The sequence below is a fragment of the Lytechinus variegatus genome, chromosome 17 (assembly GCF_018143015.1).
Source record: "Lytechinus variegatus isolate NC3 chromosome 17, Lvar_3.0, whole genome shotgun sequence".
Lineage (NCBI taxonomy): Eukaryota > Metazoa > Echinodermata > Echinoidea > Temnopleuroida > Toxopneustidae > Lytechinus > Lytechinus variegatus.
Window position 1 is genome coordinate 10,475,339 of NC_054756.1, and position 27,702 is coordinate 10,503,040.

Below are 27,702 nucleotides of genomic sequence, written 5' to 3' on the forward strand. Positions count from 1 at the left end.
TAATTGCAGTTTTAAGAAGAAAAAAGAATGTAAAACAAATAATATACATGACTATATGTATATAATATAAACACATATACATAAAAGTCGAGTATAATTAAATTAGTTATTTTAGTTATTCAGCTTGCCCTGTTTGCGACGAGTATTTCAGAATTAACATTTTTTTCAGTTTGCGTTTAAAAATATTTACATTAGGGGATTCTTTGAAATCTTGAGGCAGAGAGTTCCAGTAGGCAGGCCCGGAGAAGACAAACGAGTTTTTTGCAAATCACTTGTTAAAGGAAGATGATAACATTGACGTTGCCTTGTTGGGTAGCTGTGTACGGAAGCATTTTTACGGAACATATTAGAGAAAATAGCGGGGAGATCGTCCCTGCTTAATTTAAACATAAATTGACAAAGTTCGAAAAGATATATGTCATTTACTTTAAGAATGTTATTTTCAAAAAATAAGATATCAGTATGTGATCTAAAGTGTGTTTGAAAAATTATTCTTAGAGCTTTTTTCTGGAGAAGTAGTATTCTATTTATTTGTGTTTGTGTTGCACATCCCCACGCAATAATTCCATAATTAATATATGGTAGAATAAGTGTGTAATATAATGTTAACAAAGTGCGGGAAGGGAGAAAATGTTATAATTCCAATGTTTCTAGAAATTGTTTTACATATACTATCGATATGAGGCTTCCAGGATAATTTGTCGTCAATAAGGACACCCAAGAATCTAGTAGTGGAAACATTATTAAGAACAAAAGTATCAAAGAAAATCCTGTCAGTTAGAGTATTGATTTTATTACTGAAAAGCATGCAGTTTGTCTTCTGGTGATTACGTGAAAGTTTGTTGGCCTTGATCCAATCTGTAACATTTGTTAGTTCAGAGTTTAAGATTCTAACGAGTTGGTTAATATCATCATGGGAAAAGAAAATATTGGAATCGTCAGCAAAAAGTATAAATGAAAGTAAATTTGATGTATTTTTAATATCATTGATGTAAGTAATAAAAAGAAGTGGGCCTAGTAGGCTACCCTGGGGGACACCGCAAGTAATTGGAAGAGTAGTCGAATTGCAATTATTTACTGATACAAATTGGGTCCTATCAGTGAGGTAACTCCTGAACCACTCCAAGGCCTTCCCTCTAACTCCATAATGACACAGTTTATGAAGGAGAATTTCATGATTTATAGTGTCAAAGGCCTTGGAGATGTCCAGGAAGATACGACAACTGTTATCGATGGAAGTGGTGACTTTATTTATAAAAGAAGTTGTTAATGCTTGGCAGTCCCAGCTAAAAGTCTTGCAAAAATACCCAGGAATAGCTTACGGCCGGATGCCAAGCGCAATTTTGCGTGATCATTTATAGCGTAAAATCGGAAAGAATGTCGAAAATCACACATTTTGATATTTTGACGGATTATCATATTTTTTATTATCTTTGATATGAAATTATTTTTATTCAGAGTTTCAAATTATAAGTCTCATAAATATGCATTTCAAATTTTAATATTACTCACACACATATGGCACAGGGAAACATAAAACCGCGATTTCCTCAAAATAAAAGTTTGTGAAAACTATGATAGTTTGAAGTTCTTTACCGTTTACGCAACTCAAATTCTTCGATTTCAATTCGTTTATCCATGGAATGTATATAGTACATGGCCTAATGCCACACATATTAAAAGAATTTTCAAGTAAGATGGAAGAAATCTCATTTTATGTTATCCGAAAGGAGACATGTGCATTTCACCAAGTGCGCATTTTGAAAGAAATACCATACATCATGTACATAATTGCATGTATAAGTACATACTAAAGCGATTTTTTTTCCACACAAGTTATCTTGTTCCCGGGCTTGTTCCAAATGTTTGATTCTCCTTTAATTCTTTCTGGACAAGCATGTATGCAAATAAGTGAAAACAATTACATCAGCATATATTATTTGACCGATAAACTGAATTGGCAAACTAGAACAATATTAAACAACATCGGAACCAAAGCACTGAAAGGTACGTTTTGTATTCCTGGCCGCAACTTATCATGGTGTTCTACATCATAAAAAAAAATGAACCCGAACCGCAGGGTTCAATTTTTTAACCCCAAATCAGGGGTTCAATTTTTGAACACATAGGGTGCTGATTTTGCATCAACCTTTCGAGGTTCCGTCAAATTCAAACCTTCTTAGTTTGTACTGCGTATAGTATGCCACGCACGTGACTTAATCCATGGTGATTGCTATTACTTGTACCCTTCATTTTGTAAGGTGCATGAAACATTCATTGTGTTTATAGATTCAACTCAGCAGCGACAGGGATCTGCTCTGGGGTCTGTACACAGACAGAAAATGAATGTTATCATGAACTGACATAATAATGTTGTAACAATATCTACAGCATGGATGGCAATCGACAAAGGGTAAGATAATCATTCTTTTTTGTGTCATTACTCTCACATCCTTTTATAAATTATGTTCATGGGCTATACCAAATGCAATACACATATAATTCTTGTATGTTTTTGTTTGTTTGTTTGTGGGTTTTTTTTACAAAAGAATATACAAAAGTTGTAGACCTTGTTAGGGATCAACTATGAGGCTTAGGTCTAATTCTGTAAGAAATGTTATGATATATATATATATATATATATATTGTAATAAAATGGATGAAGAGAACAATTGTAGGCGTAGCTTAAATCAAGGTTCCCCAGATAATTGCTATAGTGTCGAAAATCTGTCTATCTGACGGTCAATCGGATCTGGCTCAGTCTAGCCACTAACTCGTCTCTGTGGTCTAGTGGTTAAGGCACCGGCGTTCAAAGTTGGGGGCCCGGGTTCGATTCCCGGCAGAGACATTTTTCGGCATCTTTCCAAAAGGTCGATAGCTCTGGGGAACCTTGATTTAAGCTACGCCTACCATTGTTCTCTTCATCCATTTCTTTACAATATTTAAATAAAAAAGAGTTGCCAAAAAGCTGTACATGTAAAGCTTTACACACACATACATATATATACGTGTGTGGGTGTGTGTGTGCGTGGGGTGTGTGTGTGTCTGTGAGGGTGTGTGTGTGTGTGTGGAAGGATGCGTGTGTGTGGAGGGTGCGTGTGTGTATGTATATTATTTACTTTCTTCCAGGTTTATAAATCTGGTTCCTAATATGAAACAATAATAGTATGCGAAAAGTTCCACTAAATTTGAAAAGTGTCTTTACCTTTCAGCATCAATATAATTCTAGCAGCACTTAAAGCAGGGGCGGATCCAGCCTCCGTCCAATAGAGGGGGGGGGGGCTAATTTTTTTCCGATCGGCCGCTCAAACGTGTCGAAGTTGATTTTTGTCTGTTCTTTGAAGGGGTTGTCCCAGTGGCGTAATAATTAAAAAAAGAATTGAGGGGGCTCGATATGGCAGACGTTGCGAGCGAGCAATAATTTCGACATTTTTATTACAAAAATCCAAGTTTGTGATAGATTTCGACATAACATTTGGAAAATGATATCATATATCACCCTTATCCCTTTCCTTTTTCTCTTTTTTTTCTTGGTCGTCAAAAATTGGGGTGCAAACGCCCATGACCTAACAGTAAATCCTCAGCTTTATTCTTTATGAAACAACGTAAATGTGTAATAATCTCATACGCCCTATTTAAATAGTGCGAACACGAAGCGCGAGCTAAAATCTTTTGGAACTTTGTGTAATTTGTCCTAAAAATTGAATACTCTGAGAAATGTTTATAAACCTTACAAGATGCGTATGTAAGTAAATAATTCACTGCGAGTGCGAAGAGCGAGCAGAAATTGTGATATACGTTTTGGCCTGTTAAGGACGTTTTGCAGTTAGTCATTAAGACAATGCATATTTCAACGATTAGATTATGAGAGCGCGAAGCGTGAGCAGAAAATATTTGAAAATCCGACCTAAAACCTTAACATTCTAAGCACGTTTTGTAATCATTAACGTTATGGGTATATAACAAAACAAGTGACGCGAGCGCGACTGGAAAAATGAGATTTCTGACATAAAAACGAGACACTCTTCATGTTTTGTAAATCATGAAAAATAATGGGTAATTTTGTATCTTCCTACATTAATAATGCAATCGCAAAGCACGAGCAGAAAATTTTTGATATCCTGATCAGAAACCGGGTTTTTTTTTTAGCACATTCTGTTTTTTTTTCGTATAGATCAAGCTGCGTATCTCAATAAACATGCTTGCCTTGCGCGTGTTTTAGACAGAATCTGAGCACTCTTCATACATTTCATTTTTATCATGAGAATCAATAATGCTAGCGCGAAGCGCGGGCAGAAAATAGTTGATATTCCGGTATGAAAAGGGTCACTTTTTGAAGCATTGTGGGGGAAAATTTTAAAGTGGATATGGATAGCACTTTATAAATAATGCGAGAGCTGAGCGCGAGCTCATATTTTTATTATCATTTTGACCGGACCGGACACTATAGGCCTAAGAACATTTTGTCATCACATAAAACTGATGACTCCAAAATGAAACTTGTTGATATTCCTTTCTGAAAAATGGAATTTAGTTATTAGGAAATCATGTAAATTTCATTATCATATTTAAGAATTCAATAATCCTAATGAGCACGTGAATTTTTTTTAAAGTTGAGGCCTTAAAACTGAATATTTTAAGCACTTTTGTATTCATGAATAGGATTCATGAGTTGATATATCTTTTACAATTAATGAGAGCGCAAATCGTGATAAGGGGATTTTAAATAATTTGTAATAGAATTAATATAGAGGTATGCATAACTCACCTATCAAATGCGAGCGCGCACCGCTAGCTGATATGCCTATGTGTTTGGCAATCACACCTACTGTGGCAAACAAAATTATGCCACTAAAAATTACACAATAAAAACCTCTGGCAAAATTTGCAAGAGTTTTATATGGCAAATATTTTATGCAACGGGCCCCTAAAAAGGCATATGTTGAGAAACTTATGGAATACACAACTGAGACAATAGGTAGGCCTACTTTGCAAATCAAATAATGCGAGCGCATAGCGCTAACATGAAAATGTTGACATCACAAAAAAAAAACCCGGACATTTTACAGGGCACTTAAAAAATATCAATTTGTGAATCAAACAAAATAATGAAAACTCAATGACCGAGCTTAAACATGTTTTGTATATTGACGTCAAAACTTGATATCTTTAGCTACATATCAGCATATTGGATAAAATTTGTATCATCGAACCGGCAATGCGAGCGCGAAGCGAGCGAAAATTGAATATATAGACATAAATTATGAAATATTTTTTTAAATTGTTTTCCAAATCTTCACCTGACCTTATTTCATTCACTCGTCTCCCTCTTATTTTTCCTCTTTTTTCCTCCTTCCCTTTTCCCCCTTCTTTTTCTTTTATTTTTCTTTCGATCCTTTTTTTAATTATTTTTTTAGCTCCGCCAAAAGGGGCCCGGGCCCCTCGGGCCTCCCTGGATCCGCCTATAATAAAGCAAGAGTAGAAGAAGAAGAAGAAAAGAAGAAGAAGAGCAAGAAGAAGAAAAATGATAAAGATGATTTTTGATTCGTCTCTTGGAATTAGAAAATGCAATTTTTTCCAATCCATAAAACTCATATTCGTGCACTTTTGAATTACAAAATAAAGTTTCATTTAATAACTTTCCCATGTCATGCCAAGAATGTGAAACAGACATGCAATCACTATCAGAAATAAAAACAAAGACATTGCAATTGATAATAATCGCGGGAGAATAATATCAGACTTATGTTCAAATTCAATTTTTGCTTAATTAATGACCGGGGAGATCTTTTTCTTATATAATCATGGTCCATGAAAATAACTTCTCTTACATAAAATGATAATGGATATTATTATTTCACATCAGCTCGTTCATCATGTCTATGATCTATTACTAGCATTGTTTTTTGTTTGTCTCGCCTGTTTTTTTTTCTGCAGACGTTTTTCTATATCATTGTGTACACCTGCAGCACGGCACATGTAACAGGTAGGGTATGTACACACTAAGAAATAAAGGTTCAATATTGAACATCGAAAGGTTGATGCAAAATCAGAACCCTATATGGGTTCAAAAATTGAACCATGCGGTTCGGATTCATTTTTGCACCCTGCGGGTTCAAAACTGCACCCCTACATTTAAATTGAACCTCTAGGGGTGCAGTTTCGAACCCGCAGCTTGCAAAAATGAACCCGAACCGCAGGGTTCATTTTTTTAACCCCAAATCAGGGGTTCAATTTTTGAATTCATAGGGTGCTGATTTTGCATCAACCTTTCGGGGTTCAATTTTGAACTTTTATTTCTTAATGTGTATATTTATAGGTATATATATATCATTTTTATCCTAAAAAAATAATTGACAATCAAAACATTATCCTCAACCTTATTTTGTTACATTTCTGAAGCCAATACGTGAATGATGCCGAAAAAATGTCTCTGCCGGGAATCGAACACACACACACACATATATATATATATGATTGGTGCTGGGGGTACCAAAAATGATAACATTGAAGATGAAGATTTTGATTATGATGGTGATGATAAGTTCGGAATTCTCTCCCTTCTTTGCTCCGTGAAATAGATAGCATATTGAACTCTTAAAATATTCCCTCAAATCTCAATAATTCCAGCAGGTGGGAATTTCATAAAGGGGTTTGTAAGTTGTGAGCGAACTTAACGAACGACATGGTTATCCAACCCCAAATTTGTATTGATGTTGATTTAGCGCCAAAAAAAAGGATCACTAGTCGTACGTAAAGTCGCTCATAACTTGCGAAAATATTTCTAAAACACCCATGAGATCGATGTGTAGGTAATTAACTTAATAATGAATGAGCCTATTGATATATTTAGCAGAAATATGGCGCAATGTTAATGATGTGGAGGATCATCATAATGATCATGATACCAATAGCCTGTATGATAAAAATCATAATGGTGATCAGAAAATCATGATAATATAAACAATTACTCTCCAGAGTTATATATCGTTTGTAAACTGTCTCAGTAACAAGAATAAATCATTAGCAAGTCAGAGAAAGAAAAATTACGAATCTTCTGCACTTAATATATATGATAGCAATGCCATTCACTAAAAAAATGGGAAATAATATAGAAATATGCTACACAAAAGTACACATAATAATAACATCAAAATGAAATACGTTTTAACATACATTTACCCTCGTTTGCTCTTCAATAATTGTCTGAAATGAGAGAGTAGAGGTTTGTATTCGATAAAAGTTACCAAACGTTTATTGAAATAATATTTGTTAATCTATTCATTTATTTATTTGTTTATAAATTTGTTTATCATTTATTGATGTTTTTATTATTCTATTTATCTATTTACTCATGACAGGTGCATCGGAGAGCCTAGGATCATGCCCGCACCTAATACCGTCCTGCCCACGTGTTGAAGTCAATGGCAACGTCATACAGTACGTCGCGAAATTGACCACCTTCGCCCCTGAGATGCTGGCAAATGTCGTTCCTGAAGAGGCAAGGGGAGGGACATATTATGCTTGTACCAGACCAGGTAAGTCACGTGATTTAGAGTAAACTTTTTTTTAACAAGTGCACACCTAGTTACCAATAATGCATACAGCATTTCCATTTATTGGGAAGCAGGATAAAAAAGCATTGCAGATTAAGTGCCTTGCTCATGGGCATAGGTGCCACGGCCGGGGATCGAACCCCGGACTTTCCATGGCATGTATAGCCAGGCGCCTTAGACCACTCGGCCACGGCACCTGATAACTGCTATATCGATTTCACTGTTTAAACGATCAAACCAGTAGGGGATTTTCGCTTCAGAGACGCCTTCAAAGAACATAGAATATGAGTTGCCAATGCCCTTCATGACAAAGCACAACCATAAGCCTTTGTCGAAAATTAGTGAAACAACCGTTCTGCCCTGGACTCACCTGGACAAATGACATATTGTAATTTTTCTTCAGCTCTGAAATTTAGGACGGAACTGCTGTTCTGGCTCATAAATTTTCGACAAAGTCTTCAGAGCTGTTCATTGAATTTTGAGAGCATTTTCAATACATTTACTGTGTTCTTGAATCCGTCCCGAATGCAGTTGCGAAAACTCGGTATTTAGACAGTCACACCATCGACACCTACTCTTAAAGGCCTGGTCACACCGCCCGAGCGTTGTTGGAGCGGTCGTGGAGCGGAAGGAGAGAGGGTCAAATTCCGCTCACAAAATTGGGGGAAAAAATCGAGAAAAAAAAATCGAAATCGAAAATGGTGAACGGTAGCGAGCGGTGATGATTTTTTTTTTCTCTCCGCTCCACGACCGCTCCAACAACGCTCGGCCGGTGTGACCAGGCCTTAAACAACCGACCCGCCATTCATATATACATGCTTGTATATTTTTAAATGGAGGTGACAGTTAAGGGGTTTTGTCAATAAAGGCATTTATTTATCTCAAATCTTAGATGTTCTGTACTTCTACTCAATGATATCGTAATAAACTTATGCTGACGAAGAGGTAGGACGTCGAAAATTGGAGGTTAAAGGCCTGGTCACACCACCCGAGCGTTGTTGGGGCGGTCGTGGAGCGGGAGGGAGAGGGGTTCGAGTTTCGCTCACAAAATTGGGGGGAAAAAAATCGAAGTCGAAAAAGGTGAACGGTAGCGAGCAGTGACGATTTGTTTCTACCCACTCCACGACCGCTCCAACAACGGGCGGTGTGACCAGACCTTAATGAGTGGATTATTGGCAAAGACGGCAGACGCAGTAACTGTCACCACTATTTTGTCCTCATTGATGCCAATACCTGAAGTTGTGTGAAATAACTAGATATTATAGATATAGACATGTAATTTAATTCAAAGAAATTAAACAATAACATAAAGAAGATAATATTGTTATAATACTTCTTTATTCATATAAACCTACTGCCCATCATTTTAATATTACCGTATTTCAAAATAAGCGAATCTTTAAAATGCAATAATTTCCTTACACTACATCTTGTTTTCAGAAAAATTGCAATAATATGTTTGTTTATACTAAACTGCAAAATGTTATTGTGGACTGATAGCAATATTCTATTGTTTTTCAAATCCTCCCTGTGACCCTGTCTCATAAAATAGACATAATTATGAGATCAATGGCATTGTCTCGCATGTGTTCAATGTGCCTAGCGGTGTTCTGGTGTTATAGCAGCATACCGACCTTCTTTCATACACATGCATTGTGAAACTTTCGGAGTGTTAAATAGGAATTCCAGAAAGTTATTGCTGAATTAATTTGTTTGCATGTATGTATTTCAGTAGTATGACTGTATTTGTCAGCTTTGTGTATACATAATACTATTTAAGCAATGGGAAAACAAATTTATTTGTATCCATACATTGACCAATAAGGAATCTTGATCCTTCACACCGCCCCGCCCCCTGCCCTCCGCTATATGAAAAATAAGTTCCAGTGTTTTCGTCATATGTGGATTATGACAAACTATTCCATTTTACCTGAATCGTGTTTTATACTCTAATTTTATACACATAATCTGTAGAGTTATAAGTTTCAGCCATCCGTTAACCACTCATAATATTACGAGCTTCGACATCGCCTTGAAATATGATTAAGAATATACAGATGTGAATTAACAAGAGTGCCCCGAGTTTGTTTATTAATTAATAACAACAAAGCTGGATGTCCTTTAGGATTTCCAGTCCTTTCTTCTCCAGTCAACGGTAGCAATCGTTACAATGTTGAAGGAAATGTCCCACAAGTATTTTGATTAGTGGTACAATAATGGCGACTGCATGGGATTGGCGACGTTTATTGTTAACGCTACTCCACTTTAAAGTAAGGCAATCTTACTTCCATGTTTTTTTTTTAAGTTTCATCAAAATAAAATAATACTAAATTAGGTGATTGTGACTCCCTTTTCACATAGCCTTTCTTTATTGTTGGGACATACTGATAATACTGAATGTTTTTTTAAACTCAATTTAGAAATTATCAGTGTTTGAGCTCAGAAGAGTGTTCGTAATAAAGTGATCGAAATTAATTGAACACTTTTTCAACTTACGTGTAAATTGCTTGTCTGGGTAATGATCACACATTATTGTTGATTTGTTTTGTGAATGATTTGACGGTTTATATATCTAGTCATTTTATGTCAGGTAATTCACAAACAGTCGGTTCAATAAAACGTTTTGATTGGAAAATAATTAGAAAAGACCCATTCTCTTTCCAATTATTAATATGTGGATATTCAATTCACTGTTCTCGCATGTGAACAGTTTGTCAAATTTGATAGCTGTAATTAAATATATTTTTAAAGATTTTTGTTTTTTGTTGTGTTTGTCAGCTCAAGATTTTCTATTTCAACGTTCAAAGAAAAATTGATATGCATTTAATAATTACGCCTCACCTTGAATTTATATTAGGCAATTTTTGGTTCATTGCCCGACTGGCTCCAGAGATAACTGAATATTGGTTATATTACACGTATTTGTATATTTCACCCCAACCTTGCGCAGTAGAGGGGTGTGCTGCCTCCCCCCCCCCCCCCCCCCGATGGCCGAAAATACGACCCTGGGTAGGCATAATTACGATGAAAAGTTTCAAACGGCCATGGACATGCAAGAGAAAATGCCAAAAAGACCTTTTGTAGCCTGTCCTTTAAATATTGCACGATTCGATTGTCTGTTTTGGCCGTGGAATTTGTTTAATCAATGTAATTTAATTAAGCTTTGGTTGTACTAGTAAAATTAAATAGTCAAAATTTTGATAACGACAACGAGCCATCAATGATCAGCCTTTCATGTCAATTTCACGAAGGACGCTTTTTTAATTATTTTGCGAGAAAAGTAAAGGCGATTTGTAGAATGGAAATGCCGCATCATCAAATGTCTTGCAGATAGGATGCAGTAATGACATGATATGCATAATTATGTAAAACAATCAAATTTAGCTGTTCATTGTGAAAAGGAGTCTTTCCAAAGAAAGTATACTAAACATGCTTTCAAGGCAAATTTAACTATAAAATTATATTTACCCTGATTAAATAGAACTTTAAAGTTATCGAGACTGAAAATCGAACAAATTACTAATGAAATAAAAGGGACGGATCCAGGATTTTAGAGTGGAGGGTGGTTAGAAGAAACTTGTTTTTGACAATAAGAAAATAAAATCACTCCAGTCATTCCTTCACTTTTTATCCAAACTAAAGGCCCCCCAACAGAAATACAAAAGAAGGTTTTTACTTGAAAATGTTAGGGCATTTTCATCATCACTTCAAAAACAGTATGTCGCACAAAATATCGCAGGGCACTAGTATTCTTTGCGATTTCGGGTAAAGGGTGGGGGGTGGTCGTTCGGCCAGTGCTGCCTCCGGGTATTCGCCTATAGCAACCATCCATGCAATCGGAGGGGGGTGATTTGTTCCCAGTTTTGACTATAAAAAAAAAAACATTTCTCATAGTCATTTGGGTAAGAGAAAAACTAAATGAAAAAAAATTATACAAATGTCCTTTTTCCATGATCTTTTGCCATTTTCTTTCATTTCTAGCTCAATTTTCTGCACCTTCTAAATGGAGCATGAAGCTTCACCTACCCCTAGTATTTGCCGTCTTAGATGTACCAGTGTTGTAGAAACCCGCATGTAATTCCGTCGTCTCATGCTATTTCCAGGCAGGTTTCCCAGACATAATGATATTATGAACGCTGGAGCATCAGTGTGATTAAAAATATAATGTGGTGTATTATCATGATTTGAATCATAAACATGCATAATTTAATTTGTATGAGCTTTTGTTGCTATTCTTTACCCTTTTCACAGCATGTCTTTCTAACCCGTGTTCGCCTGATGAAGTTTGCGAGGAAACGATGACTGGATTCAGCTGTCAGATCAACGAAACGGGTAACTCTGCTCATTGTTATTCACGTCACAGTCACATCCAGTAGCGGGGATGAGCAAGAACCAGAAGACGGAAAGAAAGTACAACAAGGAGAAAGATAAAAACAGAGAAAGAAATAAAGAAAGAAAGAAAGAAAGAAAGAAAGGAAGAAAGAAAGAAAGAGAGAGAGAGAGAAAGAAAGAAGGGAGGAAGAAAAAAAAGAAAGAAAAAAAAGAAAAAAAGAAAAATGAAAGAAAGAGAGAAAACATAATTATGCAAAACGTCAAGGATAAAGTGAACGACAAATTGGTATTGAGATATCACTGGTAACGCCATCAAACAAAAGAGCATGAGTTGGGAGGGGGTGGACAGCATTGTATCTGCTCGTTAAGTAACACTTGAATTCAATTGGAATGTTTTTACCGCCGTGTATGGTAGTCTATGATTGTGCTAGTTTCATCACATTGTAGACGTATTATACATTTATCATACTATGTTTTACCAAGAAGATTCTATGACTGGAGTTCCAACAGGCAACAGATTTATTCACGCAGCTGTTCATTTCTAAAGAAGCACAAAAGAAAAAACGGCAATAAGGACCTTTTGATGTCCGCCTTCGAAGGCGCCAGTTTCAGTGAAAAAAGCAGAGGTGAAATTTTACGAATATCCATTTGTCTCAATTTTCTATCATTCATATTAATAAACAAACTGAAATTTGAATGCATGACAAAACATCAATAACCAAGCACTATTACGACGAGATATTTGCCCAGATTATATCAATTAACCTGTAATTAGGGAAAAAAAAGAATTTGACTTTTACTGAAACAAGATTTTAACACTTTTCCGATCGTTTGCGGCGAATGAAAATTTCAAATGTGGTCTGTAGAATATTGTTGTTCATTACTGTATATGCCAGATGAGTGCCCGCACATGCCCAGTCGAGCAAATTTTAGCCTTATTTCCAGGACATATTGCAATTTTTATTTTTGCATGCCTCCGAATTATGTACTACACACATAACCAGACCAAGATGCGGCGAAAAAGTAATTATCATCACAAAAGCACGTTTCCCTTTATGTATGACCTATAGCTGCGGAGTCATGCGGGAATCATTTGTCTACACAATTATTGCAAGAGATGTTGAGCAAAGTGCATGCTTGACATACTTTCTGCTGGCGGCTTTTAACCTTGTTTAAGAGATTTTGTTTGCTGTTACTCCATCTCATTTGAAACCTCCTTGGTTTTACTATAATTCTATTATGTAATATCATAGTATGTTATATCTAATGTATATTGTAAATAAAAAAGAGAAAAAAGATTTTACTATAAATGGAGGTCAACTTCGTTCCGAGGAATTTGAAAAGTAAAAAAGTGGGGAGGGGGTTCACTGCTAATTCAATGCCATTTTCGTTACATTTTTCAATTTTACACATCATCCGGAATACCTGCGGTGCATCCTATGGAAAATAGTCTAATAAACGCAGCATACCCAAGGAATTTTTTTTGCACCCCTGCTTCCAAAGGACATGCATTATGCTCCAACGACATTTTTGCCCGTCTCAATATCTCATAAGGCATAGGGTAGTTAGGATTCTAAAATAGTTCTTGGTTCAGAATAAGATAAGGAGGTAAGTTTTGGGGCTTAACGTGCAGAATCTGCACTAGAGCAATCATTACCGAAGCAAAATGTCTTGAAACCCATCTGTTATCGACCACTATAATACGCACGACATGGCTGAATGCCTACCCTGTCAGAACAGGTTCATATCTACTGATGATTGTGTACATTTTCCCATCCAAAGAACATTTGTCTTCTTTACAGCGGATAAAGTAGGGAGCACGCCGGATTCAAGAAAACAATAACTGTTTTAGAAATGCCCATCAAATGACAAAGCACAGCTGGGGTCCGTTGCAGAAAGAGTTGTGTTTAAACGCAAGTCAAAAAATCAAATGCAAGTTCCAAATGCGCGCTGTTGATTGGTTGATCTTTGGGTTGAATCGTCTTTGGGTTGAATATTAAGTTACGCATGATTTTGAGAGTTGAGATTGATTAAAACTCTTTCTGCAACGGGCCCCTGATAGGTCTTTGTCGAGAATTGGTGAACCGGAACAGCAGTTTCGGAGCTGACGAAAGAAAAGTTATGTTGAACCCAGGACGAAACAGCTGTTTTTATTCTCCAACTTTCGAAAAAGAATTAACCCTTCGTTAGCCGTGGACCGAAGCTGTCTAATATAGAATTTAAAGGGAAATCTATCATTTGTCTTATAAGAATCCGACAAGACATGAGAACTTAATGGATGTTTTAAATTGAGTTCTTTGAGACTATTTAAATTTCAAATGATCAATTCGGTAAGTATCATAAATAGTGAAAAGTAATTAGGGACAACTTTCGCAGTGATTTTGTACTTTGTGGAAGCGCCGTGGTGTAGTGGTTCTGGCTCTCGCCTTGTAATCCGAGGGTCGTGTGTTCGAATCCCACCATGGCCTAGCGTCCTTTGGCAAGGCGTCAATCCACAATTTGCCACTCTCTACCCAGGTGCTAAATTGGTACCCGGTAGGATGCGAAAGTCTATGTAGTATGCCTAGCAGTTGAGTCCTGGAACTCTTGTTGGAATGCTCCCCAGGGAGTGGAGAATGTGCATACATTGTATGCGGGCATGCAAGGATCCGATGACCGGGGTAATAATATATCTGTAAAGCGCTTAGAGACGTTGTTCCGATGTGTTAAGCGCTATATAAATGCGGAATATTATTATTATTACTTATCATCAGAGATTTTTTTTTTCTTCTCACAAGTATCCTCTGGGGTTGTGATAAAACATATAAGACAGGTAACATGTTGTTTTATGGAACAGTAATCAAAGTTATTGCGCATCCTTTTCCATTCAGCATGCTCAGTCAGGACTCACACTGTTCATGATTTCATCATTTTGACTAAAAAAGTAACGGATTTTCTTTTCACTTGTGCTATTGAACTTTTCTTCCCTATTTTCTGGAATGAAATTAAGCATGTAGCACAAATCCATGTGAACAGGGCGGTACATGCACTGTGACGGCAGATGGATATCTCTGTGATTGTCCAGATGGATTTAGCGGCAACGAATGTCAGAAAGGTATTTGTTCCATTCTCCCATCAGATTACTAAGCTCTCTAAACTATACGAATTATCAGTCATGTTAGTTTTGGGGGTATTTTCCACATTTCAAAATGTTGACATGAGTCTACACTGACGTGTATATTCTAGGATAAGAATAGATTTTGGAAGATCTTCGAGGACGGGTGTAGTGTAAGTGTGTGTGTTTGTGTTGTGTGTAAGTGCGTGTGTGCGTGATTATGCATGTTTGCGTATTTCATAGGAGAATGGAATGCTTGATTAGGGCGAGGTGCCGTGGTCGAATAGTCCAAAGAGCCCGACTACAACATGGAAGTCCAGGGTTCGATTCTCACCACTGGCCTTGAGCAAATCATTTTACTTCTTCTTGCATCAAATAAATTACAAATGCCATATACATTATTGGTACCAACGTGTGCACGTGTTACGTGAGTAAACAAATAAATGTTGGTAATTGCATGGCGTATTTGCTTACGTTTTAGTTTAGAGCAAAAGTTCACCTTACGAAAATTTCCATCATTTTCTGTTATGTTTTACTTATGTATTTATAAAGACAGACACCTGAAGAATATAAGTCTACTAGGAGGCAGTGATGCCTCGGAAGGGAGAGTTCGGTTCGCAGTGGACATCAGCTCGGGTGAAAGTATAATATATATGACTAGGTATTCATGGACCATGCAGTTATCACATAAAGTGTGCCGACAATTGGGTTTCACTGGTGCCGCTGCGACGTTAAGAGGGAACATCTTTCCCGGGTCTTACGCCGAGGTGGAGGACCTTACAGTTGGGGAGATCCATTGTCCATTAACAGATGACACAAACCTGTCAGATTGTTGGTTCAGCAAAGTAAGTCGTCGGAACATCAGTCTAGAGTTTCATGTAGCCGTGAAGTGTTGCACCCGTGAGTTTTGTATTTAGTTTATCTATTTTCCGTTCACAAAATAAAAGCAAAGAATCGTCACGTTACAAAATAAAAAACGTTACAAGCATATAAATCATAATGATTCAATACAAAATGTAGGGAAGGATAAACTGGAACTTGGCAAAAATATAAGTGACTGTGTCAAATGTATAAGTTACAAGGAACAGACCTGACAAAGGGGCTTGCTTGTTGGATTGTCATCATATATTTTCTCTTTTTTCTTTTTAGTAACTTGTTAATGGATGGTGTTTTATGAGTATTGAAATAAAAAGGAGGTTTTGATTGTGCTTAAAAAATCCCTCTAGATTTACAATATATTATGTTGCCTTTCAGTTATTCTACGTCACTGAAGTCAGTTCAATTTGGAAAGTAAAATTTATTTTTCCATCGTATTAAAACTAGTTGTGTATCACATGGAAGAAGGTGTCATCCGTCTGGCTGCAATTCAATCCGGAAAATATCTTGCCAAGTCTAATGATGACTTTAAGTCGATTTCGCAAGATAGATCATCATCTCGACAGGTCAATGGTAATCATGGTAATGAAAAGTTTTAGTACTAACGTTAACGGACCGTTTTCTTGCCTTCTTTCAAATTAACATCTACAGACAGGAAATGTTCTCCTCCTGGTGTCGCCCTTGGGGTCGAGTCTGGTGATATTGTCGTTGACGACATCACAACGTCATCATGTTCAGATGGGTCCGTAGAGTGCAGTGAAGGCGTGCGTCTTAACTCGATACTGGCATGGAAAGCGGCTTCAGACGATCAAACAAATGCATTTATCCAGGTGCATCTTTGGATGTATCACATGATCACTGCTATAATCACGCAGGGTGGAGCTAACGGATCGGTGACTTCGTTCAAGATTTCATATGGTCCTAAGGAAACTGAGCTGACATTTTATGAAGATGCAGTTGACGGCATTGAAATGGTGAGTAAAAAAAAAGCGTGATTTTTCTTGCGATAATCCTGCGACTTTACCGATGTACACTGAAGTATCGAGGAAATAATTCAGTTCTCTGAAAATAAAGCAAACGTCCTCATTCTAAACTCAACCCTCCTCTCATGCACCTCAATGATCCGACACCACTTGGCCCGGCTTACCCGAGTTTGTCCCGACTGGCTCTATCAGATCTCCGAACATGTAATCGAGTATGTGCAAACACCCCCTCGTACCTGGTCGCAGAAGCAGTGCACAGCAGTCATAGCAAGTGCTGAAAACTGTTACAGGATTTGATTCAAGATTCCTTCACATGACTAAGCAGTAGCAATTGTGCGAGATATCTCAATCTCATGACGCACGGGACCAGTTTCTCCACCAAGGTACTATACTCTCATTATCGCAGCAAATATTTTGGACGACATACTACTCTCTTCTAAAACATGCGCCATGATACGCGTCTTTTCCCAATGAGGGTATAAATGAGTCCTTTTACAAATGAGGTTTTACTTTTCCATTTTCGTAATATTACATTTCGTAGTTCACCATGCGACCAAATTAATGTAAAAGGACGTCAAGCTTCCGCTAGCAATAGTTTTCTGAGGAAGTCGCAAGGTTGATGCGCTCTCTGCTAGTATGTTTAAGGGTTTAAAGTCGGTGACTCGAACCGAAGAAAATGGTTATTTCGCTTAGACCTACGGTTCGACAAGGCTGTAAACATGCATGTTCCCCCCTCTTTAAGTGCCAAGAATCTATATCATCTAATGCATATAACTCATTACTTCTATTTCTTTGAAGGTTTTTCCGGGAAATTACGATTCTCATACACCAGTTACAACTTCTTTTAACCTGTACATCCTGGCCAAGTACTTTCGAATACACCCCGAATCAAGTGTGACTTCTGTAAGCATGCGATTTGAGCTCATAGGATATGGGCCACTGCCCAACGAAATTGGTAAGTTTAAATCACAGGTTACTGTGTGTATTGAAAAAGGGGGCACTCAAAATAATTCTCTTCAATCTATAGAAGTATTTTGAGAGTCATTTTTTCACGTTTTGTTTGTTAATGTTAAGGGTCAATTTGATGAGATGTATCACCAGTGGTATTAGACTCCTCCTGCTGGATATTTCTGCAGTTGTTTTGATCTGCCTTGATATTTGCAGGTGTCCTGCTCGTTCTCCTTCTCCCTGAATTTCCCCGGTTTCTATTCTGGCTTGCTCTCATTTCTGCATATTTCTTTATATTTTTGTGCACGGTATCTCATGAGGGGCATCTTTCACGGGGGTAAACCTCGCGAAATCGTCTAAGAGCAGCGGCAACACTGTTTGTACGATGATACTCCTTCACCAAGAAGGGTTAAAAATTGTGGCCTATCCTTGTTGATACATTACTACTAAGTAACTTAAGCACCACGCTTATGAGCAAGCTGTGAAAGTGTTGGCCTTGTCATTAAGATCTGAAAAGTAAGGCATGTTTTACTGAAAGTGAATGAACAATAACTATGTTAATTAGATAAGTTCAAACTAAATTGTCAAAGTCATAAAGGACTTAAAGGGATGGTCCGGGCTGAAATAGAGTAAAATTCACAAAGCAAAATGCTGAAAATTTCATCAAAATCGGATATACAAATAACGAAGTTATTGAATTTGAAAGTTTATCAATATCTTGTGAAAACAGTTATGTGCACATTGTTATGAATATTCATGAGGTGGGCTGATGATATCATGTCCCCACTTTCCCTTTTCTTGTGTTATAACATGAAATCATAATTGTTTCATTTTTTATACATGTGTAAATGATGTGTCTCCATTATGATGAAATAAGTTGCTGCAATAAATAACTCATGAACTTAATCAGTTGTCAATCCAATTGATTTAGTTCTCGGTAGAAAAAAATTGAATAAACCCTAATTTCATATAATAAAATACAAAAGAACAAGTGGGGATATTACATCATCAGCCCACATAACATGCAAAATCAATATTCATAAAGATATGCCTAGAAATGTTTCAACAGAATAATGTAAATCTTTAAAAATCAATAACTTTATTATTTGTCATCCGATTTTTACTCTATTTATTGAGATATAAGTATTTCCAGCCTGGACCATCCCTTTAAGGATAGGTAGCAATTAAAATCCAATTACATTCAATTTTCATTCAAATTACATTCCCTCATTTCAAGCATTCCTGAGGGAGAGGAGTCTCTGAATAGTCTGCAATTAACGTTACAATAATTAAACCTTGGCAAGGCTTGTAATCATCATAACAATAACCAGATTGACATTGTGTTGATCTGGCTATTGCTGACTGTGAGATGTAACTCGAGTGTAATTGAATATACAGTATTTAGGAATGCAGTTATCCCATGTTTTTTCTTAATATTGTTGAATATCATCATGTTTGCATTATTGCTCTTTAGTGTTTGCAAGCTGACTTGCAAATTAAAAAAAAAAACATTACTACCTTTTTTATGGGGGGTATCTGAAGCAATGCTTCATTTTTGCCATTGTCACAGAATTTATATAACTCTAGGTACTCTGAGCATGTTGAAGATTAAATAATTGTTTGCATCGGTTCAGAGCTTCTGCAGCACCGCTCTGCGAATGATTAAACTTTGAGTATGAAAGAACACAATTCTGTGCGGAAATGCGTTTCTATTGTACAAAGGTGGGCTGTTCTCACTCATGTATGAAATATTTTCAATACCAACAGTGTCATCATATAGGTTAGGTCCATTTTGAAATGTCTATAATAATTACCAAAAAAAATTAATTTTTGTGTAATATATTTTTTTTAAGTGACTGCTTTTTTTATTCACACAGGTATGGTATAATTGATCACTCGTGGATTCTAGTGAAATGAAAAATAATAAGAGAAAAATAAAGGGTTTGAACGGGGCCGGCGCCACTGGAGGGGGGGATTATTCTAGTAGTGGGTTTGAGATAGGGAGAAAGCAGGGAGAAGAGAATGAATTGGAGAGGACTGGGTTGTGTATGCTGTCTCTAGAATGACCTTATAATTGAATTATTAAGAAGGAAGACGTGATGTAAATTCAAGGTCGCCCCCTCTCAACATCTCCCGGTGGTGCCCCTCATTAATTCTTTAAAAAAAAAGTCTAGCAAAATTTCGTAAGGATATCGCGTAAAATTCCATTAAAATGAGCCCCCTAGTAGGCAGGGAATTCAGATCTCTTTCATGTTCCGCCGATAGGGGGGCCTGGCCGCCCTCCCCCCCCCCCTCCCCCTCGGACTCGGATCCGCCTATGCTTATACGACTTGACCTTGGAACAACTAATATTGCAATGTTAGCGTTCAGAGCAATACAATCATTATGCCTACCTGGGGGGTGTTTCACAAAGATTTATGTATGACTTAGGTCGCACTTAAATGTCGACGCGTACATGATATGCAACACGCTATCTTATTGATCAATACGCAGTAGTGCGCGTCCTCTTGGCATGATCTGACCAATGCTGTCATGCCTTTTATACTGCGCGCAACTAGACATTTAAGTGCGACTCTAAGTGATACTTAAATCTTTGTGAAACACCCCCCTGGTTTTACCTCAGATGAAGATTACGAACAGGATAACTCGTGCCTGCCGGATAGAGGGGTGCCTTTGGGGATGGAGAATGGTGACATTCCCGACGAATCGCTGGCAGCATCCACCTACGGTCAAAGTAACCACGCTCCCTGGCTGGCCAGGCTTCACCTTGACACTGCGTACGGATGGATACCTACGCTAGAAGATGAAAATCCCTTTCTTGAGGTAAATGGCTTCTTTTATTACCTGTTTGAAGATCTGCCATATAAAAGGGCATGTATATTTATGACTAGCACATCAATGATGCGGAGCTCATCCGGCATCTCGCAACGAAATTTAACACAATTTTAATTTCAGCCCAGTTGACACTGTAATGAATTATATTGTTGACATAAATTGAGGATATAGAATTGAAATTGATGAAGAAATGATATAGAAGCCTTTTTGTGATCTATGAATAAATTTCATATAAATTGAGCATGAATAATTTTCTAGTCAAAATTTCTTAACTAGAACCTTAGTGAACCTCATGTAGCTCTCAGATGGAACAAAAATAATCAAAATCAATCAACAAATAAATAAGTAATTTTTTGTGAGTTTTTAACGTATATGAATAAATTAGCATGTTTAATGAGTTTCAAAATTCTGTGTTGAAATTTTGTATCACCACCTCGAACTATCATATAAAGCAAACAAAATTGAAATTGATCAACAAATGAAGAAGAAAAAACAGTTTTTGTGAGTTATGAAATATATTTTGCATAAATTAGCATAAATAATTCTCTAGACAAACTTTCAAAATTTGTGTACAAGTTTGGTGAACCTCATGCAGCTCTACAAGATGAAAGAAAAAAAATCAAAATCTGTGAAGAAATAAAGAAAAAAAAGCATTTTTTGTGAATTTTGAAAAATGCGCATAAATTGAAATTTCAAAATTCTATGAAGAAGTTTTAAATCCCCCACCTAGTGCTATCATATAAAGCAAACAGAATTGAAATCGGACTTGAAATGGCGAAGAAGTAGAATTTTCAAATTGTGGACGAACGACGGACGCCACGCCACGGCATAAGTTCATTTGGCCCTTCGGGCCGGATGAGCTAAAAATGAGAAGTATAGTAGTGACTTAAATTTTATTTAGCCATTGAATATTTCTCCAATGGAGCGTTTACAGAAACGCCAAATGCACAAACTAAAAAGAAGTCAAGGGCAATTTTTCATTTACCACGGTTTTCAAGTTGATTTCCTTTCAACGCGACGGTTCAATTGCAACTCAACTTTCTGGCAACACCCTATGCACTAGATATGGAAACTTTCATTTTCAAATGACCGCAACGTTCTCGCAACACTCTCATTAGTCATGTTAGTTCTCTCGTGCTTTTGTCAATCAGGTAGATCTCCAGACAAAGCATTTGGTGACTGGCGTAATAACTCAAGGACATCGCGATCTGCAGTGGTGGACTACATCGACATGGCTAGAGTTCTTTGATGGTCAGTTTTGGAAATACATTTACGAGGATGACTGCGGCTCCAGAACGGTAAGTCGCTAATAAACACCAAAATGCTGATAATAATGGTGATGGCAAATTTGGGGATGGGGAGGTCTATCATCATGTCCATCGTGCTCTACCGAAATAAGGTGTCAAAGAAAATGATAATGCAAAATTGGGAAAATGATGACATCACACTTCGGAACTCTACTTCAAATTACCCTTTCAAAAAATTTAACATGTAAATTGTCTAGTAAGCAGTTTTAGTTAAATCCCTCCCCCCCAGCTGAAAAGGTAATACATATGTCCATATTAAATCACAGTCATTATAACAATTGTGATTATCACATACGACTCACGATCATTATCATCATCACCATTAACATTATTGTTGTTTTTTTACTATTAATTCTAAAATAATTTGGTTAACGATTGATTTGACCCTATACCTCGTCTGCAAGGTCCACTTGTCACCTCTTTCTGTGAAAATCAATACAAAGCTTCAGAAAGGTGACCAAATAAGGTGAAGATAAACTGTATACCTACTTTATCGTGTTCATTCCATAATAATAATCCATTTTCCGGGGATAATAATTTTAGTATATTATACTAAAATTATTATCCCCGGAAAATGGATTATGGTATTTTTTGTTACAGATGTCTCAAAGATTCTGCTCGGATTTTATTTTTTGCTAATAAAACACACATTAACATTTAATTTTTTAAATATATCTTTTCAATGTTAAAGAATGTCCTTATTCAAACTCGTAATTTTGTGATTATCAATCGCGCCTTTTTGTGATTTTTTTTCTTCTGCTTTTTGCTCTCACCAGATTTTCCCAACCAACTATGACAACAACTCACCTGTCACCATTCTGCTGCCAGCGCCTGTTATTGCAACAAAAGTCCGCATATATCCACAAAGCTGGTCTACTAGGACGACACTTCGCTGTGAAATACTTGGTCGTGAGATAACTAACATGACTGATAGCTAAGGCACGTTTGAACTTTTAAAGCATGGACGACAAATGGGGCGGGGAGATGAGCCCCTGCTTTCTAACGTTTTGATTTTGTAGATGTACTTAGAAATAGTCTACGTTGTTTTACGGTGACGTCATAAGCGTGATTTCCTAGAAAGATGCGAGGCAAAAATTGGGAAGGATGAAATCTACAAGCCAATTAAAGCGTGCATCGAGAATTTAAATCTCTGAATTTACTCATCATAACGTGTGCTGCAAGTGAGCAGCGTTCAATCGGCGAGCTGTCAAGCAACCAATACCTGAGCGAATGGAATATGTGTACAAAGCATACATTCGCCCACCTAGTACTGTGAAAAGAAAGCTATTGATGAGATAATATTTGACAGTTCGCATGGTGATATGGACAATCGCGGGGGGATCTTGCAGTGGAAAGTCTTAGAAATGTGTCAGAAAAACGGACAGAGAATGAAAACAAAATCGACAGGCGAGAAACGAGGAAGTGGATGCTATGGAAAATGTAATATCTTTCGAAATCGAGTGTGTAGAACCAGTATTTGTGCTTTCCAACATTCTGTCATGAAAAGTATAAATAATTCGATTTGAAGAAATTATTCCCAGTTTAGTAACAACAAAGGTTAAGCATTACATTTTTTCGTTTGTGATATTTTTACCTAACTGCTAAGAAAGAATGAAAACTTGTAAGCAAGAATCTAGAGGACCGACGCGTATAAAACAAAATAATTTATTGGCCCACAAATGGCGTTCAAATGTTAAATAATTGCAGCTCTTGGCATAATGGAACTCTTATGTTTCTTGACGGATTAACACCCTCTACGTTCGGTGGTGATCATGTACTCTCTCAATACATGATAGTTTTACAAGACAAAACGTCAAGTCCGAGGAAACATTAGAATATATGCGTAATAATGCTTCACTTGTTCATTTGAATAATTGAATTTAATAAATTATTCTCAGTATCAGTGTTTCTATCCTTCATTATACAAAACTTTTTTTCGGTGTGACGGGGGGGGGTATTCAGTGCCGTCCGACATAGGAGTGCAAAGGTATCCTGGTGGGTGTTTCATAAATCTGCAAGTTTAAGACTTAAAAGGACTGATGATCCTTTCTTTTGGTAAATGGTATACACCATTGGCGATGGTTTAGTGAGTAAGAAAGGTTCTCGCTCTTAACTTACGAACAGCTTTCTGAAACGGCCCTTTGGAGAGAATACATTGTCACACTTTGTCCACAAAGTATATAGCCTTTATGAAGACGTCATTCATCCTGTTAAAGGGCTCTGACGTAACATCGTGAAGATAGTGTTACACTGTGGATAACTCGACATTGTGAATTGTCTTAAGGGGCGATTCCATACGTGTCGCACGGGACATTTCGGCAATAATTTCTAGTCTTTTAGCGGAGTGTTTTATCAATAGAAAATTAGATTTGTCACTGATAGTGTAGTCATGTGAAAAAGTGATTACCACCAAAGAATGTTTTATTATAGGTGAATTAAAGGTGAAGATGTGGTGTATCGTACGGGACTCAAAAATGTCCCGTACGACACGCAGCATTTTCACATCTAATTTACCCATAGACAACGTGTTTTCTTGGGTTTTTTTGTATGACTACCAAGTACTGTATTATTACAACAAAACAGCTTGAATTCCCTTCTTTGTTTGGACAGCAGGTTGAAAAATGTTGCGAAAATAACTAATCTTTCTATAGTATGGAATCGCCCTAGTGTGTTCGTTAAGTGGACTATGTGAAAATTTGATTCACCCTATCAAAAACGTCTCCAAACACTGGGACGCTGTACCTCCAGTAAGTTATATAATATAGATATTCACTCCTTTAACCCTTTGCGCGCTGATGTTGCAATTTGGCACATTCGTACAACTAAATTGAACAATCGTAATAATAAGTTTTCTCCCCTATACCTTCAAATGAGATAAGCAAATAGAAGGCAACAGTTCTTGGATGACATCTATATGATAATAATATAAGAATATGTTCATTTATATAGCGCTCTTACCACTGGCGTAAATCCGTGTTGATGGGCGGGGGATGACTGAAATATTTTGGCTTTTTTTTGCAATCATTTTTTTTGATATGCAAGGAATTGTCATTGATATGTCCATAGTGGCGTGCCGTGGGTCACGGCATGGGGAGGGGGCACCAGCAAAATTTTTAATCACTGATTGAGCGCGCTCAGTTGCCAGTTATACTGACCTAATAGGACAATGTCATTAAACGGATATGTATCTCACTGATCAAATAATGCGAGCGCGAAGCGCGAGCTGATATTTTTATATTCACACCTAAAAAGGGACATTATAATCAAATTTGTGTAATCACGATAGGTACCTTTCTCGCTAAACAATGCGAGCGCGAAGCCCGAGCTGAAGTTTTCGTATACTTTGACCCTAAAAATATATCTTAGGAATCAATTAAGAGTATGCATATCTCACCATAGTCATCTAATGCGAGTGCCAAGCGCTTGCTGATTTTATTAGAATTGCATCTAAACACACGAAACACTTTTTGTAGTCATTGCAATCATGATTATCATACGCATCTCACTTATCAAATATTGCGAGCTGAAAATTTAGATAATTCAGACCTGAAGTGGGGCATTCTAAGGTATCTTTGTAGGAATTAACTAGGACCATACGTATTTAATTAACCAAATGATGCGAGCGCGAAGCGCGAGCTGAAAATTTTTGATATTCAGATCAGAAGAAGGGACATTTTAAGGACAGATTTTAGGAATTCATGAAGAGCAGACATATCTCACCAATCCACTAATGCGAACGTTATCACTGACAGGAAATATATACGAAGACCTTAACATGGGGCAATCACTTTTTGAGTCATGAAAAAGAAGCATATATCACTACATAAAACAATGATAACTCAAGTGCTAGGATATATACACAACCAAAATAGTAAGTCCCCCCTAAACAAACATCAATAATTTCCGAACCAATGCGAGTTTTTGATATATTTTTACATGAGCGTGTAGGTAATTTTATAAGCTACCCTCTGAGTAAATGTTGTGGACGTATCTTACGTCATGCTTCAGTGAGCACCGTCAGAAGGCAAAAATATCACTTTTCAAAAGTCACAAGCAAAATATCATGACTTTGATTCCATTTTATTAAAAGTAATTCCACATTCTCATTATGAAAAATAGTCAGAAGGCTTGTGAAAGGTACTTTCTAAAAGACAATACAACTTTTTAGCTAAATTTCACGGTTGAGTGAACTCAAGTCCGAATTTGCTATAATTGTATTTTTACACATTTATATCAATAAAAATGCTAAAATATGATGACAGTTTTTTTGGGGACGACTATCTTCAACAATATTCATCGTTTCACGGTTCAATGAACAATTATTGGAAACAAAAAATGCGATTTTCAAATATCGTAGGCAAGTATTGCTTCATTTTGGTAACTGAAAATGATATTTTCTCTACTTTTTTGTTATGTTCATGACCAATTAACGTGCTTCAATGATTCAAAGGTGTCAAATTAAACATTTACGCTTGAATGAACATGTGGAATGTGATTAGCTCTTTTTTACGTTATTGGAAAAAATGCAATTTGTAACTATGGATATCTGTCACAAAACTCCTTGTACAGTTCATTTGATTAGATTTTTATGAAAATCCCGATGTTTAATGCATCAGTGAGCACACAATATTCGAAAATTATGCAAATGAGAAGAAAGTTCAAGGCCTTGGCCCCACTCTGTACCATATCGAATGGTTATTTTGGTGTGCGCACTTTTTGGATAGTGTTACTCTGAGGCCATGTGCGAAGTTTCATGAAATAACTGTTGGCAGAAATAACAAAAATCGTCCATGAAACAAATCGTCATTTCATATTTGTTAAAAGTTTGACTTCCTCTCTCATAGACTTGTGTACATTATGGGTGCATATGTTTAAGCATACGTAACCCCTTATTCAATATGGTGGAACTTTTTTTCAAGGCTGTCTTTAGCAATGTCGTTTGGCAGTAATGTTTATCAACCTATGGGCAGAATTCTGTGCAAAAATGAAATCGATTTGTTTATTTATGGATGAGTGAGCACGCATCAAAGTGGGAAAATTTGTATTTTCAATGTCACAGACTCATTTTAAAGGGTAATAAAGTGAGTATTGGGGGCAAATTTGGTTTCAAATGTGTCTTTAATTGCTATTGTTTTTATCATCCATCATTTCTATTACCAAACACTTTCCGAACTTTAACCATTTTCATGGTTGAGCGAGCACATTCGAAAACTTAGGAATGAATACTCTATACTGCATAAATGTATCTTTTCCTAACAATTTCTCAGGATCAGTTGAATGTATGGACAGATCAGTGGTGGATCCAGAATTTTAAATGGGGGAGGGGCCTATAATAGGGGGAGCCATCAACATTTTCAAATTATAACATGATCTAACAAGTTGTAGAAAATACTAAAAAAAAAACCCTATGATGATACGTCACAATACAGGGGCCACAGAGCAGTTTTCAAAGTGGGGAGGGGGCTGACCATGCCAAAAATCACAATCGTATTACATTTTTGTACTTGCTTATGAAAAAAAGTGGGGGCTGGAGCCATGCAGCCCCCCCCCCCCCCTCTTCTGCGGTCCCTGCAATACATCGTGCTCACTCAACCATGAACATACGATATCAAAATTTGGTCTGAAGTGGTTAAATGATGGATGGTAAAACAGCATAACACCATAAAATTCACCTAAAAACAATTTTTACCCAATTTTTTTATTTGCACAATCTGAAAAACGACTCTTGTGACTTTCAAAAATGGTCATTTTTAATTCAATCTTTAATTACT

General features: G+C 36.8%; 2 protein-coding genes across 2 annotated transcripts; both read left to right on the forward strand.

Annotated features, from left to right (window-relative positions):
- Positions 1-1,147: 1,147 nt before the first annotated feature.
- Positions 1,148-16,853, forward strand: LOC121431233 (neurogenic locus notch homolog protein 1-like). The gene is made up of 6 exons (XM_041628744.1): positions 1,148-1,241; positions 7,362-7,538; positions 11,808-11,888; positions 14,878-14,982; positions 15,535-15,882; positions 16,510-16,853. The coding sequence occupies exons 1-6, from the start codon at positions 1,148-1,150 to the stop codon at positions 16,851-16,853; spliced, it is 1,149 nt and encodes a 382-aa protein (XP_041484678.1).
- Positions 16,854-17,647: 794 nt separating this feature from the next.
- On the forward strand, positions 17,648-22,884 carry LOC121431275 (retinoschisin-like). The gene is made up of 4 exons (XM_041628784.1): positions 17,648-17,796; positions 20,413-20,612; positions 21,776-21,922; positions 22,708-22,884. The coding sequence occupies exons 1-4, from the start codon at positions 17,751-17,753 to the stop codon at positions 22,867-22,869; spliced, it is 555 nt and encodes a 184-aa protein (XP_041484718.1). The 5' UTR covers positions 17,648-17,750; the 3' UTR covers positions 22,870-22,884.
- The last annotated feature ends 4,818 nt before the right edge of the window (positions 22,885-27,702 follow it).

Bases quoted from the DNA above. Each gene is read 5' to 3' on its own strand.
- LOC121431275 (XM_041628784.1), top strand. From the start codon at position 17,751: ATGCGATTTGAGCTCATAGGATATGGGCCACTGCCCAACGAAATTG. The intron at 17,797-20,412 runs GTAAGTTTAAAT...GTTTTACCTCAG, and splicing joins GCCACTGCCCAACGAAATTG to ATGAAGATTACGAACAGGAT. The intron at 20,613-21,775 runs GTAAATGGCTTC...TTTGTCAATCAG, and splicing joins ATGAAAATCCCTTTCTTGAG to GTAGATCTCCAGACAAAGCA.
- LOC121431233 (XM_041628744.1), top strand. From the start codon at position 1,148: ATGACACAGTTTATGAAGGAGAATTTCATGATTTATAGTGTCAAAGGC. The intron at 1,242-7,361 runs GTGACTTTATTT...TACTCATGACAG, and splicing joins AACTGTTATCGATGGAAGTG to GTGCATCGGAGAGCCTAGGA. The intron at 11,889-14,877 runs GTAACTCTGCTC...AATGAAATTAAG, and splicing joins CTGTCAGATCAACGAAACGG to CATGTAGCACAAATCCATGT.